Source organism: Rhincodon typus, chromosome 29 (assembly GCF_021869965.1).
Source record: "Rhincodon typus isolate 14 chromosome 29, sRhiTyp1.1, whole genome shotgun sequence".
Taxonomy (NCBI): Eukaryota; Metazoa; Chordata; class Chondrichthyes; order Orectolobiformes; family Rhincodontidae; genus Rhincodon; species Rhincodon typus.
This window is the reverse complement of record NC_063360.1, coordinates 5,578,619-5,598,049: the sequence shown is the minus strand read 5'-3', so window position 1 is coordinate 5,598,049 and position 19,431 is coordinate 5,578,619. Positions and strand designations below refer to the sequence as shown.

The following is a 19,431-nucleotide window of genomic DNA, read 5'->3' as shown; positions in this document are numbered from 1 at the left end:
ATTTCTCTCCACAGATGCTGCGAGACCTGCTGAGCTTTTCCAGCAATTTCTGTTTTTGCAGCAAGTATCTTGTTACCATTGATATGATTATGAGTTACATCTTGTAGCAACTTCCTAATCCGGCCACGATTGTATCAAACCACATTCATAACTGGGGCTTCCTGTTAGTGCCATTGCCATTACACCAGAGGATAAACCGCATATTTGGCAATGCCACATTGATTGTTCGTGTCTTTGGCGAGAAGCATGTACCCGTTGATACCCCAATGCTTTCCCCAGCTGGAAAACAAAAACAAATTTGCATTAAACTGCAGCATTGTCCTTATATTCAGGTTAATGTCTCCTTACAGTGCAGTAAGACCAAGTGAGGAATCTCGCTGAAATATTTCTATATTCCCAGGGGTTGAGTTTGAGAGAGGTCTGGTGTGACAAATCTGATCTCTAGATCCAATGCTAGACCCAACCAATCAGGTTTGTTAAAAAGTCTGTTAACAGAGACATTCTTTGAATGATTTAAGGTTTTACATTGTAGATTATCTAAATGGGAAGAAGGCACAAACAGATACAGTTCACATTAGGTTCCCATTGGAGTGGAACTCAACTGGCCTTCACACACTAGATGAAAATTTTACCTGTGCGTGCTCTATCATTAATAGCACCTCAAAACAAGTACGGTACAAAGGGCCTTCTAACAAAGAAGGGAAAGATTTAAGGTTTTTTCTCCCCCAGGTAATAAATGCTTGATTCAGTAGCACCTCAGTCACATGTATGTGAATATAGGCCCAACCAATTTCTTTTTACACGCTTGGTGTGAACTCTGACTTTTTAGCCTGTTTCTGAAAGAGAAGCCATCAAGGCAGAGGGTATCAGGATCTATTATGTGGGAAGTACCTGTTTTTAATAATCCAATAATTCTGTGCAGTTTTCCCTTGACCATGAGTTCCATATCCCACGACCAGCACTGCATGATTCAAATTGGTAGCGCTGCATTTGTTATCGTGATAAATCCCTGTATGGAAACAAGTTTAACCAGATGAAGAGCCTATAATAAATCTACTTATGTGACTCTATGCCTCATCTCTGATTATTTTCCCTTTAAAATCAAATCAGGCTCTTTCTGTTGGACTGGACCATGTGCAATCAGCCTATAATACAGCACAAGGAAAGGCTATTTGAACAACATGCCTGTGCCTACTGTATGGTGGAGATATCCCAATTAATCCTATTCCCTTGTTGTTTTCCACAAAGCAACGTAACATTTTCTTCTCTTGAAATGTTTAATACATTTGCTTTTCAATATTATTCGTGAACCCGCTTCCACCACTCTTTCAGGCAGTGCATTCCAGGTCACAACAAGTTGCTCTGTAAGAACTAACATTTCATCATGTCATCTCTGGTTCTTTACCCAGTTACCTCAAATCTGTGTCCTCTAGTTGCCAATCATTATTTTCATGGGTTCTCCTTACTTACTGTATCAAAACTGTTGATGAATTTGAACACCTTTATCAGATCTCCTCATAACTTTCCCTACTTTGGGAGATCATCCATTTTCCAGTCTTTTTCCATATCCTTTTTGTAAATTATTATTTGCTCCCTGGCTGAGAACATCGCATGAAAGGCTAACATTTATTAATCGTCCCTCTTGCCCTTGAGAAGGTGGTAGTGAAATGTCAATTTGAGCTGCTGAAATGTAGACTCGTCCACAGTGGTGCTGGGACAATGAAGGAAATGGTTCCCAAACGGGACGGTGAGTAGCTTAGAGCGGGGTTTGCAAGTTTTCCTCTATCTGCTGCCTTTGGTCTCCTGAGTGTTAAAGGTCCCAGATTTGGAATGTGCTGCCAAAGGAGCTTTGGTGAATTGCCCTCCGTGCATCTTATCAATGGTTACCCTACAGCCACTATGTGTCAGTACTGCTAGAGCGGTGAATGTTTAAGGCGGTGATGGGATGGTGGTCAATATCAAATGGGTTGCTTTTTTCTGGGTGGAGGCAATTTTATTGACTGTTGTTAGAACATATTGAATGTTGCCATCATGTTAAGAGAAGTCACTCTCATCCAACATCTAAAATTCAGCTCTTCTGAACAGAGCCGTAATGAGCTCTGAAACTAAGCGACCCTGGCAGAATTTAAACTATACATTAACGAACACATTATTGCTGAATAAACGTGGCTTGGTTGCACTGACGACACCTTCCAACACTTTGCTGATGGGTCTGTAATTGACCAGATTGGATTTGTCCTGTATTTTTGTGGACATACCTGAGCAGATTACCACATTGTTGAATAGATACATTGTTGTATTGAACAGTTTGGCTCGGGATTCAACTCATTCTGAAGCATCAGTCTTTATACTTGGCGTGTCATTACTGCTCATTACCTTTTCTATGTCAACTGAACTCAGCTGTTTCTTTGATATCAAACAGAATTAACTGAGTTGCCTGAAGACTGGCAATGATGATACTGGGAACATCAAAAGGAGGCCAATACTAATCATGTATTCGGTTTTCCTAAATGGAGATGGTTGTACACTCTTCAGCCTTCTCTTTCACATTGTGATGGGATCGATTGTCACTGAGGATGAGGATGTTTGTGGAGTTACCTCTGCCAGTTGGTTGTTTAGTTGTAAGCACTATTTGTGACCCTAGCCAAATGCGTTTGTTGTGAGGTGGCCTAGCTCAGGCTGTGCCATACCATGTTTAACCTGCAGATAGTCCTGTATTGGTGTTGCTGCTGGCATAGCCTCCTGCAATCATCAGTGAATCACATTGGTCCCCTGTCTTGATGGTAATATTCAGGTGAGGTGGCAGATTGTGGTGGAGTACTATTCTGTGGCCCAGGTATAACCTGAATCCACCCCGTTTATCATGGTGGTGGTTCCACAGAATGCAATGAAGGATATCCTCAATGTGAAGATGACGCTTTGTCTCCGTAATTGTTGTGTGGTGGTTATTAAAACTGTCATAAACTGATAAATCTGCAGCAGGCAAATTGGTGAGGACAAGATTAAGGCTTTTTTCCATCTTTTTGATTCTTTCACTATTGACCACATGCCCAGTCTGGTAGATATGCCCTTCAGGATTTAGCCAGCTTGGTCAGTAGTGCTGCTATCGAGCCATTCTTAACATGCTCCTTTGCTACCCAAGTGCTTCTTTCAAGGGATGTAAATGATGATGCACATATTATTACTGGCAGGACATTTCTTTGCTCATCTTTGACCTGCTGCCATGAGATTTTAAAGGATTTAGAATTGATGTTCAGGACTCAAAGGGTTGTTCTCGACTGAATGTACACTACTGTGCCACCAGCTCTTCTCAGTGAGCTCTGGCTGTGGAAATGACGTAGCACAGAAAGCAGCCATTTTGCCCAAAACTCCAATATCAGATCTTTGGTAAAGCTGTTCAATTCATCTCATTCCTTTGGCTGTTTCGCCCATAGGCCTGTAAACATCTTCCTAACGTTGCAAGTGTAATTGCCCTCTAAATGATTTAATGGAGCAGATTGCTGCTGGATTCTCCCTCAGTCATTGATAACTCCGACCTCCAGAATGAGGCTTCCAACAACAGCTGGAGGCACAAGTGGGTACCGTGGTGTGCACACAACTTCCCTCTTTACATGCAATCACAGAATCATTTCATGTAGGCTTTACCTGATTGATAGAACTGGAAGGATAGTTGAGCTGCATCAACTGCAACTGATATGGGTCCAACTGAAGCCACTGCCATTGCTAACGCTGCCTCACTGCCCTGACGAATGGTTTTGTACCCAGTACAGTTAGCAACACTATGCAGGGGGTTGTACTGACAAGACTGCATATCCTATAACATAAAGAATAAAATTAACAACCTGTAGTATATCCTTACATATGATTTGAGCTGAATCTCTGGAGATAATGCCTCCAGATATCTCAGACAGCAAAGACAGAAACAACAGTAACTTAATTTTTAAAATATCTCCAATATAGAAATCACTTCCAAAAGGCTTCACAAATGTGTGCAGATCATCAAATGCAAAGTCAATGGTGGTGGTCAAAGAGATGGATTTTAGAGAGAGTCAAAGACAGTAAGAGAGTTGGGAAGGCACAGGGGCTTAGAGGAGGAACTGCAGAGAATCAGACACAGGCAGCTGAAGGTACAATGCCCAGTAATGGAGCAAAGATAGCAAAGGATTAGGGATATGAATAGGGGAGGAGCTGGCATAACAATAATGTCAATAGACTGGTAATCCAGAACATCAGATTAATGTTCTGAGGACGTGGGTTTGAATCTCACCATGGTAGACGGTGAAATTTGAATTCAATAAAGATCTGAAGAAAATAGCTGGATTAATGGCGTCATGTAACCACACTGTTGATTGTTGCATTGTCCTTTAGGAAAGGAAATTTGCCATCCTTACCTAGTCTGGCCTTTATATGACTCCAGACCCACAACAACATAGTTGTCTCTTAACTGCGCTCTGGGCAATTAGAGATGGGCAATAAATGCTGGCCTACCCAGCAAAACCCACATCCCATGAACAAATAAAACAACAGTATTTGCAGCTCTGGTACCTTTGTAATATTGTACAATTAATTATTTCACCATAGTTTATATTTGATCATCTACAAAAAGTGACAAGTGCCCTTTCTTTTAAAATTCTCACTCTACGAGGAAGGCTTTGCCTATTCCCCACTTCCAAGGCAGAGCTGGGTGGCCACTTCAGCAAGCAGTGAAGAGTCAATCATGGCAGAGCTGCATCTCGTCTGGACCAAGCAAGGATGGCGTGTTTTCTTCCCAAAAAAACAAATCAACCACTTGACTTCTTATGACAGTGTGGCAGCTTCGTGTGAACTTCCACCAAAACCAACTTTATAATTGCCAGATTTTTAAGAAGATGGATTGAAATTCCCAAACTGCTTTGGTGGGCCTTGAACTCATCACATATTGCCCAAACTTAAAGGTTGTCCAGTAACTGAATCATTAAACAAGCGTGTATTCTATTGCGCTCCACGAACTGATTTAATGATACCTGATGATGAATTAAGCATTTGGGGTGAGAACTGGGGAAAGGACCTGTTTCAATTATTTTCTGTCGTTCTGAATGAGAACTGTACCCAGCGTGGAACTCTGGGCTTTGTCCAAACAAGGTCAGCTGGAAGGGGAGTTTACGGGCATATCATGTTTTACTAATTGAGAGTAGCTGGAGCAGCAGATGCAGGAAGATATACACAAACTTTAAAGTGGGGTGTATTAGGACAGACTTTTTTCTTTAGTTGGAAAGTCATTAGTTTTCGATTGTCATTGAGAGTTGAGAAAAGGTTTGAAGAAATGTTGAAGGATTGAGTGCTGGCTGGAACTAACATTGTAAGGGAAAAGTAGCTCAATGTTTGAAGTAGTGGAAGAGACAGGACCATTAAGAGTGAGCAAGGAAATAGGATTAGGTTTGGTCTGCTCTAACCAAGTGCTAGCACAGATAGTCCTCTTTCTGTGCTGTTACCTGTATGACTCTATTGTTACTGTTGAGCAAACCTCCCTGTGACAGGAGCATTTGTTAAGGTTGATATGTGAGAAGAATCCCTGTTTCTCCCCACCAGCTCCACCCACCCCAAGCACCTGCAGGTATTAGCAACCTAACATGGTACAATTGATTTTGATGTCAGTGAACAGTAGGATATTAAAGTAGGTTTGCAGGATATATAAACAGATATTGAAATAGAGCATGATATTGACTTAAAAACAAGACACCAAGGGATACTGTAATGAGACATGTTAAAGCATGAAAAAGAATTTTTTATCATTATTGGAATAACTTATTATTGGAGTATCTTCCAATTATTGGAATGACTTCTTTATGTTACTGACTGACTGATATAGTCATTTATATGGATGCACAGGTAGAAAACAGTGAATAGTACAATGTAAAATCTTACTGTTGCAATGTAGGGGTAGTAAGTCTCGTTGTCTATTCCACCATTTCTCTGTACATACTTAAAGGCTTGTTGTATCAGTCCACCGCTACATCCGTTGTTGCCATGGTGTCTGGAGCAGTCGACAAGATTCTGCTCGCTCAGTGAGATGAGTTTATTTGTCTTCCTGTAGATTTGTCCCTCCAGTGACCCAGTCGCACTAAATGCCCAGCATGAGCCACAGTGACCCTGGTAATGTAGCAAACAAGGTCACCCTCTGTTTTTCTTAGTTACAGATCCATTTAAACCATGATTGGGTGTTAATGTGATTCAATTTTGCATCATTAATGACAATAAACCACAATTATTTCAACAAACACTCCTCACCTATCACAGTGGTGGCAGTAACATAATATGTTTAGCAGCATAAGTGGTGATGGATGAAGAGACCATAGTGGACTTCAACAAAGAGCCAGCAGGATTCTTGCCAATATTAGGAATTGGAGTAATTAGAAAAACATCAAGTGTAAACTATATATAGATTAGCTGGATGACCAGAGGTCTTCTGCCTGAAAAGTGCAATTTTAAATTCACTGGTCTAAGGCAGTGTAACTTAAATAACATTTCCAATGAGACAGAAGTATATGTAAATAATAGTTTATTTCATTTGGAAAAAAGCTCTGACAGTAAAACATTGAACTCGCTTCAAATGTCTAACAGTAAGACTGGACTTTGATTCAATTAACCCAGTTGGAACCAAAAAAACTCATTAAAGTTGTGTATTTTCACCTGATTCTTCACTTCTGTGACATATCCATGTCCACGCCAATCAATGGTCTGAGGAATATCCATTTTGTCATGGTAATGGAGTGACTCTTCATTGGGAGTTGGGCTCTGCAGGTTTCTTTGAATAAATCCATTCATGACTTGGTTGAATTCCTCATTGGTCTAAAGAGAGTAAAAGTTGAATAATGACAGTATTCTATCTATTTCCATGCTTATCTCAAAGAAAGGATAACTTACATTTATATAGTGCCTTTTGCAATGTTCCAATGTTCCAAGGTTTTTTTTTAGAGCCAATGAAATGCACTGGAATTGTAACCACTGTTATAGTTTAGGAAACATGGCAATCAAATTCCATGTGGCAAGCTCCCACAAAACAGCTATGTGCTGACAGCCTAATCGTTTATCTTTAGAGAGATTTGTTGACAAATATTGACCAGGACAATACAGATGACTTACCTGCTCATCTATGAAATGGTGCTACAGGATCTTTAGGTCTGCTCAGGGCAGAAGAGTTCATGGTTAACACTCCATCCAAAAGACAGCGCCTCCAACAGTGCAGCACTCCCTGGCTCAAACACTGCCCCACCAATGCTATTCTCCTAAACAGCCCGGAAACCACTTTGCAAAGGCAGTAGAAGCATCTAGTTAATCATACGAATGTCAGATTACACGAGGCCATTCAACTGTTTGTGTCCAAAAAGCTAGTCCTCTTCCCCAACCCTTCACCATGGCCCTACATTATTTTCTCTCTTTTCGTAATTGCCCCATTTCTTTTTGAAATCCATGTTTGAATCTATCTCCACTATGATCTCAGGCAAGTGCATTCCAGATTCTAACATTTTTCTTGATGTCACTTGCCAATCTCTTTATTGTGTCCTTTGGTCCTTCATCTTTCCATCCAATAGGGAACAGTTTTCCTTTATCTCCCAATCATTTACAGCATTTGTCTCAAATCTTCTCGAAAGAGCACTATCCCAGCCTCATCAGAGTATCCTCATAACTGAATTATCTCATTCCTAGAACTATTTCTGTAAACCTTTTCAGCATTTCCTTTCTAAAGCACAGTGCCGAGAACTGAACATGGGTCATTTCTTATAATGATGGACGATGCTCCTTACTCGTTACAAGATTCACACTTGCGACCGTCAGTCAGACTATAACCATTATTTAGTTTGGGGATCAATTGGACGCTTCATTTGAAAGCTTTGGATATAATTGGAATATTGTCTCAGCAGCATTGCACACTGAGGGCCACTTTCAGCAGCAGATAATGCCTTCTCTCTCACACCTATAAGGAGATTGATATGACCATTGGAGTTTCAAAAGTGAGTTTACAGGATATTGTCCCACCACCATCAATCAGTGTTAACATTGTGACTCTGGAGGCTGTTGAGAACTCCATATATCTCAACTGTCATCAACAATTCTCTGGCTTGATGCTGAAAGGAAAACTTATAGTTCCTCTCTTCAACATGGACTTTGAAAAAGCTGCAACATTCCACGCTAATTAAGAGAAAGTGGAACGACCACAAACTGACTGAGGACACCAGATTGTGAGCATAGCAAGCCTCAGTCCTCAGCACACTCATCTAAGATGGTGACATCTAGACAACATGTCATTGAGCTTAACAAAAGGAGGACAGTCTGCACCTTCACTGTTGCAGACCTATCTTTGGCATCTCTTGCAGAACAAGGTCACAAACCCAGAAGTTCTGGAGTGAGCTAATTCCATCAGCACTCATTGTTAAGCTAAAAACAACTGCATGGGCTCAGCCACTTGCATTAAATAGATAATGGTCATCTACCCAAGGACCTGGTGTAAAGCGAGTTGGCTGCAGGTTCAAGATCTGGTGGATTCCCATAAATCTGCTATAGGGTAGCAAGGGAATGAATCAGTCATTGACAGTTCCAACCTCTAGGGAGCCATTGGAAGAGGAAGGGAAAGCTCAGTCTCCTGAGATGGAGGCACAAACCAAATAAAGGCCAGGGAAAACTGCATCTTCTCAGCCTCATCTTCTGGAGCAGTTGTGAAAGAGACGGCCATCCTTGCGCCAGGTCCTTGATTCACATTTGGCAGTATTTCACACAAAGTTGACAACCAAAGCACCAGACATTGTTTCATGCTCATAGGAGGAATGGGAATTAGTGACACAGTTCGGAAATAAAGAGGCCCTTAAAAATGAAGAAGTGGAGGAATTTCTTCTGTCAAGGAGTCATAATCTCTGGAATTCTCTACCCCAGAGACCAGTGAAGGCTGGATCATGAAATATATTCAGGGTTGATTGGATGGATTTTTGATTTAGATTTAGATTTTGTAGTAAGGTGGAGTTCAGGTCACAAATAGGTCATCTATGATCTTACTGAATAGTGGAACAAGATCAATCTGATTAATGGCCTACTCCTGTTCCTCGTTAATGTCTTATGAAAGGGTGCCAGAGAAATTACTGCATACTGAACTCAGGTGATATTTCAAGATTTAGGGGAATATGGCATAGTTGGTATTCTGAAAGGTGGAGTCGAACCAACTTTGTTAGACTAACCCTTCATATCTGTTGAAACTTCATGTGTAGCCTGATTCCATACCATATTGGATTTGATCTTTAGCATCATTTAGAGGGAAATTCAGCTTGATCCATAGGAGCCATTCTAGCTGACCACGAAAGAAAGAACTTGGATTGCATTTATGTAATCAGCAGATCGACAAATCCCCAGATAAGACTAGAGCTTACAAAAATAATGGAGGGGCAAGACTTTGTATCATTTGAAACAAATATACTAGCACAAATAGAAATAAATAATTGAAATCCGATACCCATTCCAGAGACACGGTTACAGGATTCCATAGAAACATTGAAATTAGGACCAGGTGTAGGCCATTCAGCCATTTAAACCTGCTCCAGCATTCAATATGATCAAGGCTGATTATTTAACTCCCTACACTGTTCCCTCTTTCTTCCCATACCCTCTGATCCCTATAGCCCTAAGAACTATACAGTTGGTTCTGCTATAACACGTGTTCTGGCAACGCGAATTGGCTATAACGCGACTGACAAATAGGGGAACGCTATTTCTAAAACGTGAACTTGTGATGGCTATAACATGATTCCATCGGTGCGCGGAGGAGAATACATTGACATTACGTGATCGTTTCACGGGTTCTGTCCTGATTACAGCCAATGTTAGTGCTGATAGGGTCTCCGCACTGGCATCATGTGATCATTTTGCAGACTTAGTTGTGAAGCGCTTTCTGTGAGAGGCACAGTACTCTGTGATTTTCAATTTTTTTGCAAATTCTGCCATTTTATTTCATTGTTACATATGAATTAAACATTTATTCAAACTATGCAATCCTTTCTGTTCGGCTTTTGAGCTATTTTGAGTGATATTTTTTGGTGCTCTGCCCCTAACCCTGCTTTTCCCATTGGCCCTGTTATTTCTATAGCGCGATGTTGCACAGGAATGCAAATATTGCGTTAATGCAGAACTGACTGTATGTAACTCCACCTTGAAAACATTCAATGTTTTGGCCTCAGCTGCTTTCTGTGACAGAGAATTCCACAGGCTCCCCACTGTCTGGGTGAAGAACTTTCTCCTGATCTCAGTCCTAAATGGCCTACCTGTATCCTTAAATTATAAGGTAATCATTGGTCCTTGAGAGGATGAGAAGGGGGATTTAATAACAGGAAATGACGAATTAGCTGAGGCATTGAACAGGTATCTTGTGTCGGTCTTCACAGTGGAGAACACAAATAACTTGCCAGTTATTGATGACAAAGAGACTCAAGTAGTTGAGGACCCAGACATGATCATTATCACGAAAGAGATAGTGTTGGGCAAGCTAATGGAGCTAAAGGTGGACAAGTCTCCTGGCCCAGATGGAATGCAACACAGGGTACTAAAAGAGGTGGCGGGAGTAATAGCAAATGCACTTGTGGTAATTTTCCAAAATTCGCTGGATTCTGGGGCAGTTCCAGCAGATTGGAAAATAACCAATGTGACTCTTCAACAAAGGAGGTAGCTAAAAGATGGTGAATTATAGGCTGGTTGGCTCTACTTCCATGGCAGGGAAAATGCTTGAATCTATCATCAAGGAAGAAATAGCGAGACATCTAGATAGCAATTGTCCCATTGGGCAGACGCAGCATGGGTTCATGAAAGGCTCGTCATGCTTGACTAATTTGCTGGAATTCCATGAAGTCATTACGAACGCAGTGGGCAATGGGGACCCAGTAGATGTGGTGTATCTGGATTTCCAAAAGGCTTTCAACAAGGTGCAGCACAAAAGGCTGCTGCATAAGATAAAGGTGCACGATGTTACAGACAATGTATTGGCATGGATTGAGGATTGGTTAACTAACAGGAAGCAAAGAGTGCAGATAAATTAGTGCTTTTCTGGTTAGCGAATAGTGTCTAGTTGTGTGCCTCAGGGATCAGTGCTGGGACAACAATTGTTTACAGTTTACATAGCTGATTTGGAGTTGGGGACCACGTGTAATGTGTCAAAGTTTGCGGATGAAACTAAGATGAGTGGTAGATCAAAGTGTGCAGAGAACTCTGAAAGTTTGCAGAGGGATATAGATAGTTTAAGTGAGTGGGCAAAGGTCTGGCAGATGGAATTCAATGTTGATAAATGTGAAGTCATCCATTTTGGTGGGAATAGCAGTCAAAATGACTATTATTTGAACAGTAAAAAATTGCAGCATGCTGCTGTGCAGAGGGACCTGGGTGTCCTTGTGCATTAATTCCAGAAGGATGGTTTGCAGGTACAACAGGTAATTAAGAGGGCAAATGGAATTTTGTCCTTCATTGCTAAAGGGATTGAGTTTAAAAGCAAGGAGATTATATTACAACTGTATAGGGTGCTGGTGAGGCCACACCTGGAGTACTGTGTACAGTTTTGGTCTCCTTACTTGAGAAAGGATGTACTGGCACTGGAGAGGGAGCAGAGGAGATTCACTAGGTTGATTCCAGAGTTGAGAGGGTTGGCTTATGAGGAGAGGCTGAATAGACTGGGATTATATTAATTTAGAAGAATGAGGGGGAAACATATAAAATTATGAAGGGAATAGATAAGATAGAAGCAGGGAGGTTTCTTCCACTGGCAGGTAAAACTAGAACTAGAGAGCATAGCCTCAAAATGAGGGGGTGCAGATTTAGGACTGAGTTGAGGAGGAACCTCTTCACCCAAAGGGTTGTGAATCTGTGGAATTCCCTGCCCAGTGAAGTAGTTGGGGCTTCCTCATTGAATGTTTTTAAAGTTAAGATAGATAACTTTTTGAACAGTAAAGGAATTAAGGGTTATGGTGAGAGGATAGGTAAGTGGAACTGAGGCAATGGAAAGATCAGCATTGATTTTATTGAATGGTGGAGCAGGCTTGAAGGGCCAGATGGCCTACTCCTGCTCCTTGTTCCTATGATTTAGTGTTCTTTAGACCCCTGGTTTTAGACCACCTGGTCATTGGGAACAACCTTTCTGCAGTTAACCTGTCTAGTCCTGTTACAATTTTATGGGTTTCTATAAGATCCACCTTCATTCTTCTAAACTCCAGTGAATAAATACCTAACCGATCCAGTTTCTCTCCATATGTCAGTCCTGCCATCCCAGGAATCTGTCTGGTAAATCTTTGTTGCACTCCCTCCATCACCAGAACATCCTTCCTCAGATAAGGAAACCAAAATTATACACAGTACTCCAGGTGTACTCTCACCAAAACCCTGTACAATTGCAACATGACATTGTGATCTGAATCTTGAAGGGTAATGATATTTCAGAAGGGCAAAAAGCGAGGCAAAGTTGGAAGCATGGCTTTATTAATTAATGATAATATTAACACAATAGAAAGATGCCTATGTCCAGGAAACCTGTTTATAGAAGTTGTTTGGGTGGGGATGAGAAATGATAAAGGCAAGAAGTCATTTATGTGAATGGTGCACAGGCCCCCTAGCAATAGCCACAATTAGCTGGAGCATAAAGGAAGAAATAATGGTAGCCTGTCAGAAAGACAAGATGATAATCAAGACAGATTTAATCTACATACAGATTGGGAAAATCGGAACTTGCTGGAAAAGCTCAGCAGGTCTGGCAACATCTGTGAAGAAACAATCAGAGTTAACATTCCTGAAGAACTGAGGAAGGGTCATTGGACCCAAAATGTTAATTCTGATTTTTTTTTGACAGATGCTGCTAGACCTGCTGAGCTTTTCCAGCAACTTTGTTTTTGTTCCTGATTTACAGCATCCGCAGTTCTTTTGGTTTTTATTTGGAAAAATTAATTGCTTTGTAGTAGCCAAACTGAGAAGTACATAGAATGTTTTCAGTGTAGAGTCTTTGAGTAGCACATTCGGAGCTAACCAGAGATCAGGCTATACTGTACCTGGTATTGTACGATGAGATAGGATTAATTAATGGTTTCATAGTGAAAGTGCCCGAGGTGTTAGTGATCATAGTATCATTGAATTTTAAATTCACTTTGAGGGAGAATCCAAGACAAGCATTTTGAATTATATGAGAATATAGAACCAGGAGTTGCTGTTTAAATAAAAAGGTCACCAACTTAAGACAGATGTGTATTTTTTTCCTGACAGATTGGTCATGTGATTTTGGAACTCTCTTCCTCAATAGGTAGTGGAAGCAGAGACATTGAATATTTCTAAGGCTGGAATAGATAGATTATTAATTAGCATGGGGGGTGCATTCACCTCAGGGTTATTGGGGCTAGATGGGTAAGAACATAAACATAACACAACAACATAAGAACTAGGAGCAGGAGTAGGCCATCCGGCCCCTCGAGCCTGCCCCGCCATTTAATAAGATCATGGCTGATCTTTTTGAGACTCAGCTCCACTTACCTGCCCACTCACCATAACCCTTAATTCCCTTCCTGTTCAAAAATTTATCCAGCCTTGCCTTAAAAACATTCAGCGAGGTAGCTTCAACCGCTTCACTGGGCAGGGAATTCTACAGATTCACAACCCTTTGGGTGAAGAAGTTCCTCCTGACCTCAGTCCTACATCTGCTTCCCTGTACTTTGAGGCTATGCCCCCTAGTCCTAGTTTCACCTGCTAATGGAAACAACCTCCCTGCCTCCACCTTATCTATTCCCTTCATAATCTTATATGTTTCTATAAAATCTCCCCTCATTCTTCTGAATTCCAATGAGTATAATCCCAGCCTACTCATTCTCTCCTCATAATCCAACCCTCTCAACTCTGGAATCAACCGAGTGAATCTCCTCTACATTCCCTCCAGTGCTAGTATATCCCTTCTCAAGTAAGGAGACCAAAACTGCACACAGTACTCCAGGTGTGGCCTCACCAGGACCCTATACAGCTGCAGCATAGCCTCCCTGTTTTTACACTCCATCCCTCCACCAATGACAGACAAAATTCCATTTACCTTTTTAATTACCTGCTGCACCTGCAATCCTACTTTTAGCGATTCATGCACAAGGACACCCAAGTCCTTCTGCACAGCAGCGTGCTGCTATTTTTTACCATTTAAAACATAGTCCATTTTGCTGTTATTTCTACCAAAATGGATGACCTCACACTTATCAACATTGTACTCCATCTGCCAGACATTTGCCCACTCACTTAGACTATCTATATCCCTCTGTAGACTTTCAGTGTCTTCTGCACACTTTGCTCTACCACTCATCTTAGTGTCATCTGCAGATTTTGACACACCACACTTAGTCCCCAATTCCAAACCATCTATGTAAATTGTAAACAATTGTGGTCCCAACACTGATCCCTGAGGCACACCACTAGACACTGACCGCCAACCAGAAAAACACCCAATTACCCCTACTCTTTGCTTTCTACTGGTCAACCAATCCTCTATCCATGCCAATACATTACCTGTAATACCGTGCAACTTTATCTTATGTAGCAGCCTTTGGTGTGGCACCTTGTCAAATGCCTTCTGGAAATCCAGATACACTACATCCACAGGTTCCCCATTGTCCACAATGCAAGTAATGTCCTCAAAGAATTCCATCAAATTAGTTAAACATGACCTACCCTTCATGAACCCATGCTAGGTGTTCCCAATGGGAGAATTAGTATTCAGATGTCTTGCTATTTCTTCCTTAATGATAGATTCAAGCATTTTCCCCACTACTGAAGTTAAGCTAACTGGTCTACAGTTACCTACTTTTTGTCTACTTCCTTTTTTAAACAGTGGCGTCACATTGGCTGTTTTCCAATCTGTGGGAACCACCCCAGAGTCCAGTGAATTTTGGTAAATAATTACTAGTGCATTTGCTATTTCCCCCATCACCTCTTTTAGTACCCTGGGATGTAAGGGTACGGAGAGGAAGTAATCAGATCAGTCTTGATCTTATGGAGTGGTGGAACAGGCTTAGGGGGCCAACTGCCTTATTTAGCACTTTATTTGTATGTTTGTATGTGATTTTACATCAAACCCTTAGCACACCAGTCGGGTGCCACAGTGGCTCAGTGGTTAGCAGTGCTGTCTCAACACCAGTTCCCAGGTTCAATTCCAGCTCGGGCAACTGACTGTGCAGAGTTCGCACATTCTCCTTGTGTCTGTGTGGGTAGAAACCTGATGCTGTAGTTTCTTCCCACATCCAAAGATGTGCAGGTTAGGTGGATTGGCCATGCTAATTTGCCCATGGTGTCCAGAGATGTGCAGGCTAAATGGGATAGCCATGGGAAACACAGGGTGGGGAGGTGGGTCTGGATGGGATGCTTTTTGAAGAGTCGTGTGGACTCAAAGGGCCGAATGGACTGCTTCCACACTGTAGGGGTCTATGATTCTATCCCAGCCAATGAATAACTTTCAAGTATATTCCTGTTGCTTAGTAGATAATAGCAGCAGCCATGTTGAGGAAATTGTTGCACACAGCAAGTTCACCGAAACAAAAACAAACAAATGACTGACCAGCTACTTTGCTTTTGATGGTGCTCCTTGATAGAAGAATGTTGACCCGCTCACGGGAAGAACTTTCCGTTCTTCTTTGAAAAGGGCGGTGAAATGGACTGAGTGGATGACTGGGTTTAATGCCTAAGCCACTAATTAGAACCTTGCATTTCCTGAGTGGGCTTGAGCTCACAGGCCTCTGTATGAAAAAGTACTACAAGCCAGATCACACTGTCACTGAAAGTCCATTGAGACTGACTGAAATAGCTGCTTTGGATTTGATACTGACCATATCACCAAAGTGATTCATCTCCATACGAAATGTGTGTTTGCCCATTGCATGCTCCAGGTTATGTTGTTTGATTTTTTGCAGATTCTTCTCCCATGTTATTCTCCTCCAATTTTCTTCATTCTAAAAGCACAAGAAAAAAAATACACTTTTATAACCAAAGAATCCTGGAAACTTGACAAGGATAATAGATCTGACGTAGCACATAAACAACTGGGAGTGATCAGAAGCGAGCCAGCTGGTTAAAGCACTCAGAGTGCAGCTTAATTAATTGTTGGTTTGAAATAACTGTGAAATTAATAAAGAACTGTGAAATTAGTAAATAGAAATTTAATAGAAATGTGTTACAGCTGCCACGTTTGCAGAGAGGATAGTGAGAGCTCTCGATAGCATAACTAAGGAGAAACCCTTTCTGTCAGAAGACCCAGACTATTTAATACTACAATCTGTACTGCTGCAGGTATTTCTGCAATAACGCATGTTTTGTTAACACAAATTGGCTGTAACACGATTGTTGAATAGTGGACACTGTTTGGAAAAGCACAAACTTTATACTGTACGGTATAATGATTTTCTTATGGCGATTTCCCTATAACACGATTTTCTAAAGATGATTTCTATAGCACAATTTTCTATAGCTGAGATCACACAAGAACGCAACTATCGCATTATAGGAGAAATACCTGTATTCAATTTGTGATCCAACTCCATATACACTATCTCCCTCAACTTGTTAAAAAGAACTACCAATCTAAGATTTAAAATTAGCAACTGACCTAGCATTAAATTTTATTTACGGAAGAGAGTTCCAAACTTCTACCACCCTTTGGTGAAGGGTTTCCTTATTTGACCCTTGAAATGGACTCTAATATTTAAACTATGGCCCATTGTTCTAGTCTCGTAACTGACAGAAATTCTCTCTTTATTTACCCTGACAATTCCTCGAAATATCTGGTATCATTCTAGTAATCTAAACTGCACTTCCTCCAAGGCTGTTATATGCTTCCTGAACTATGATGTTCAAGGCTCACAGTACTCCAGATCTATATAGCGCTTTGTATAGCTGTTGAACAGCTTCAACGCCTTGTATTCTAGCCCTCTGTACTCGAGCTAGTTTTCAGATTTTGTTCATCAATTTACCTGGACCCCTGAGTATTTGTGGATTTTCAAAGTGTCAGCATTTAGTAAGTGCTGTGTCCTCTTCTTGTCTAAAATTAAAGGCCTTATCTTTGCCTGCATTGAAATCCATTTGCCTATTCACTCAAAATCTGAATATCTTTCTACTTTTAATCTTCCATTTATACCATGTGCAGTCTATTTTTGTATCATTGGTAAACATGAAAATGTTGCTTTCTGTCCCTACTTCTAGTTTGTTAATGAATATGCTGATTAATTGAGTCCCTAACACAGATCCTTGTGAACCTGCCAATTTGGGTACTTGCCAGGGGTCACAACACTTTATTTCTTGAAATTTTCTCGAGCTACTGTTTCTTTTTCAGGGCTACTTTACATTCTTGCTAACCCCTTCAATTGGTGAGATGCAGTTGCACACGGGCGAATTTTCCAATATCTTGACTAAGTGTTATTTTCAGGGAGTTTCCCAGAAGCTGTCCTGCTATGGTGAATAGTGACTTTTCTCACACACTCATCTACTGCTGAGCTCATTATTGATGTCTCAGGGTTTCGCAGTGAGTCACCTTCCCGCACAATTCAGCAGTCAGCTGAGGTAAAAGGACCTTGCGCTGTTCATTCCACAGGCGATATATTTGAACCCCAGCTGCATGCCATTTTCAATGCTGCAAACCAGGAGCTGCCTTCCTTCATCAGCTGATGCAACAGTTTTCTCTGGAGATGTCCCAGAGAGGGAATCTGGAATTCCGTTTTAAAGAGAGGGACCTGGAGGTGCTGGTGGAGTGTTGTTGGGCAGGAGGGCAAAACTCCTTGCTGGAAACAAAATTGCTGGAGATCACAGCGGGTCAGGCAGCATCCATGGAGAGAGAGCAGGCTAACGTTTTGAGTCTAGGTGATTCCTCATCTGGGCTGAGGGGAGGGGGGGAGGGGGGGGGATTTTTGGGGGGGGGGGGGGGGGGTGGTGCGTAGGGGAACAGGGTTAGAGTGCTTGGGGAGAAAAGTTGCTGATAGTGCAGATTAAGTGATTGGAATGTGAGAATGGCAGAACAATAGCCAAACTCTTTCCTGTGCACTGACAACGAAGGCCACAGCACCAGACTGAGCCAGCTGGAACTGAGATAAGAGCCCCAGCCATCTGTATCATCTATCCAAAGAAGTGCAGGCTGGGTGGATTAGCCATGGGAAATGCAGGGTTACAGGGATAGGGTAGGGTGGTGGGTCTGGGTGGAATGCTGTTTGAAGGGTCGGGATGGACTTTATGGGCCAAATGGCCTGCTTCCGCACTGTAGGGATGCAATGACTCTATGATTTGTACCGTCTTTTGCATCCTGTAAGGCTAAGTGCCACCATTTTCTTTCTGCTACCCAAATCTAACACTGCCTGTGCATACACCTCTCCCACTAACACACAATCTACCACTCTTTTCACCTTCCACAACTACTAGCTACTCTATTTTGGAGAAGAGCTATAATGTCTCGATGAATTTTCCCACTATGTTGTAGCAAGGTAGCCTGTTGCCTTTATTTAGATATTGTTGGTTTGGTGAAAAAAAACGAATAGAAAGTATTGTGATAACAAAATAAGAACTAATATAGGAATAAGTCATTCAACCTCTCAAGCCTATTCTACAATTCAATAAGATCTGTATCTCAACCCCATTAACCCACCTTTGGTGGTGTTAGATGAGGGATAAATATTGGCACTAGGGAAAATATTCTTGTTTCTATCTATTGCTGTTTGTGGGAGCTTTCTGTGGGCTATTTGATTGCCACATTATAATAATCAATCCACTTCAATACCATTTCATTGGCTGGAAAGTACTGTAAGATATAAGATATATTTCCTCCTTCTGTTTCATTAAACAATGCCATTTAACTCATATGTGATGTTTCACTCCATACATTCCAACAGTGCAATAGAAAGTGTTTGGAATCCTTAAGTATTTTGTTGACTAGTTGAGGTTTTCATTTTATTTTAGCAAAGGTAGAACACAAGTCAAATATTGGTTCCCTTTCCAACTTGGATGCCTCCTGTGTTTTCTGTTTCTTACCTTTTCATACTGTTTCCCATGAAGTAATGTCCACTTCATCCAACTTTCATCCAATGCAGGGTCACAGGTGAATGAGGACACTTCAGTCAGCATCCAAGTCATCAGAACCAGAAAGGTCTTCATCATCGATTACGGAAGGGGTGATACCAGCTGCTAGACATCATTAAGGTTCATCATTATTCCTGAGCAGTATATTCCCTTCATATTTATTCAAACTAATTCCACTGACTCCCTGATTCTAAGGCTCATCCATTGCATTTATTGTATTTATATGAACTAAGTAGTTAACCACTTGATTGCTCACTAAGAGTGAACAGGGCCACATTCTAGTCAGTGGTCTCAAAGCTGAAGGCCTGGCAATTATAATCAAGAAAGCTTAAGAGGCCAGAATTACAGGAGCACTGATATCTT

General features: G+C 41.3%; 2 protein-coding genes across 8 annotated transcripts in view; one reads left to right on the top strand and one right to left on the bottom strand.

The window, feature by feature from the left end:
* LOC109930144 (procathepsin L-like) overlaps positions 1 to 19,431 on the top strand; it is a 79,918-nt gene that overhangs the window by 6,238 nt on the left and 54,249 nt on the right. The gene's annotated exons all lie outside the window — the stretch shown is intronic.
* The window catches only part of LOC109930146 (procathepsin L-like), a 38,752-nt gene continuing 19,325 nt past the window's right edge, over positions 5 to 19,431 (bottom strand). For 2 of the 5 annotated variants that reach the window (XM_048614208.1, XM_048614206.1), the window contains exons 2-8: positions 19,021 to 19,173; positions 15,840 to 15,962; positions 6,670 to 6,828; positions 5,905 to 6,129; positions 3,646 to 3,814; positions 892 to 1,009; positions 16 to 279 (exon numbers count right to left, since the gene is read on the bottom strand). In XM_048614208.1, coding sequence (XP_048470165.1) covers positions 180 to 279; positions 892 to 1,009; positions 3,646 to 3,814; positions 5,905 to 6,129; positions 6,670 to 6,828; positions 15,840 to 15,962; positions 19,021 to 19,146 — 1,020 coding nt within the window. In that variant the 5' untranslated portion in view covers positions 19,147 to 19,173 and the 3' untranslated portion in view covers positions 16 to 179. Of the gene's footprint in view, positions 280 to 891; positions 1,010 to 3,645; positions 3,815 to 5,904; positions 6,130 to 6,669; positions 6,829 to 15,839; positions 15,963 to 19,020; positions 19,174 to 19,431 lie in introns of all 5 variants that reach the window. The other 3 variants (XM_020529687.2, XM_048614207.1, XM_048614205.1) reach the window with 2 other exon arrangements.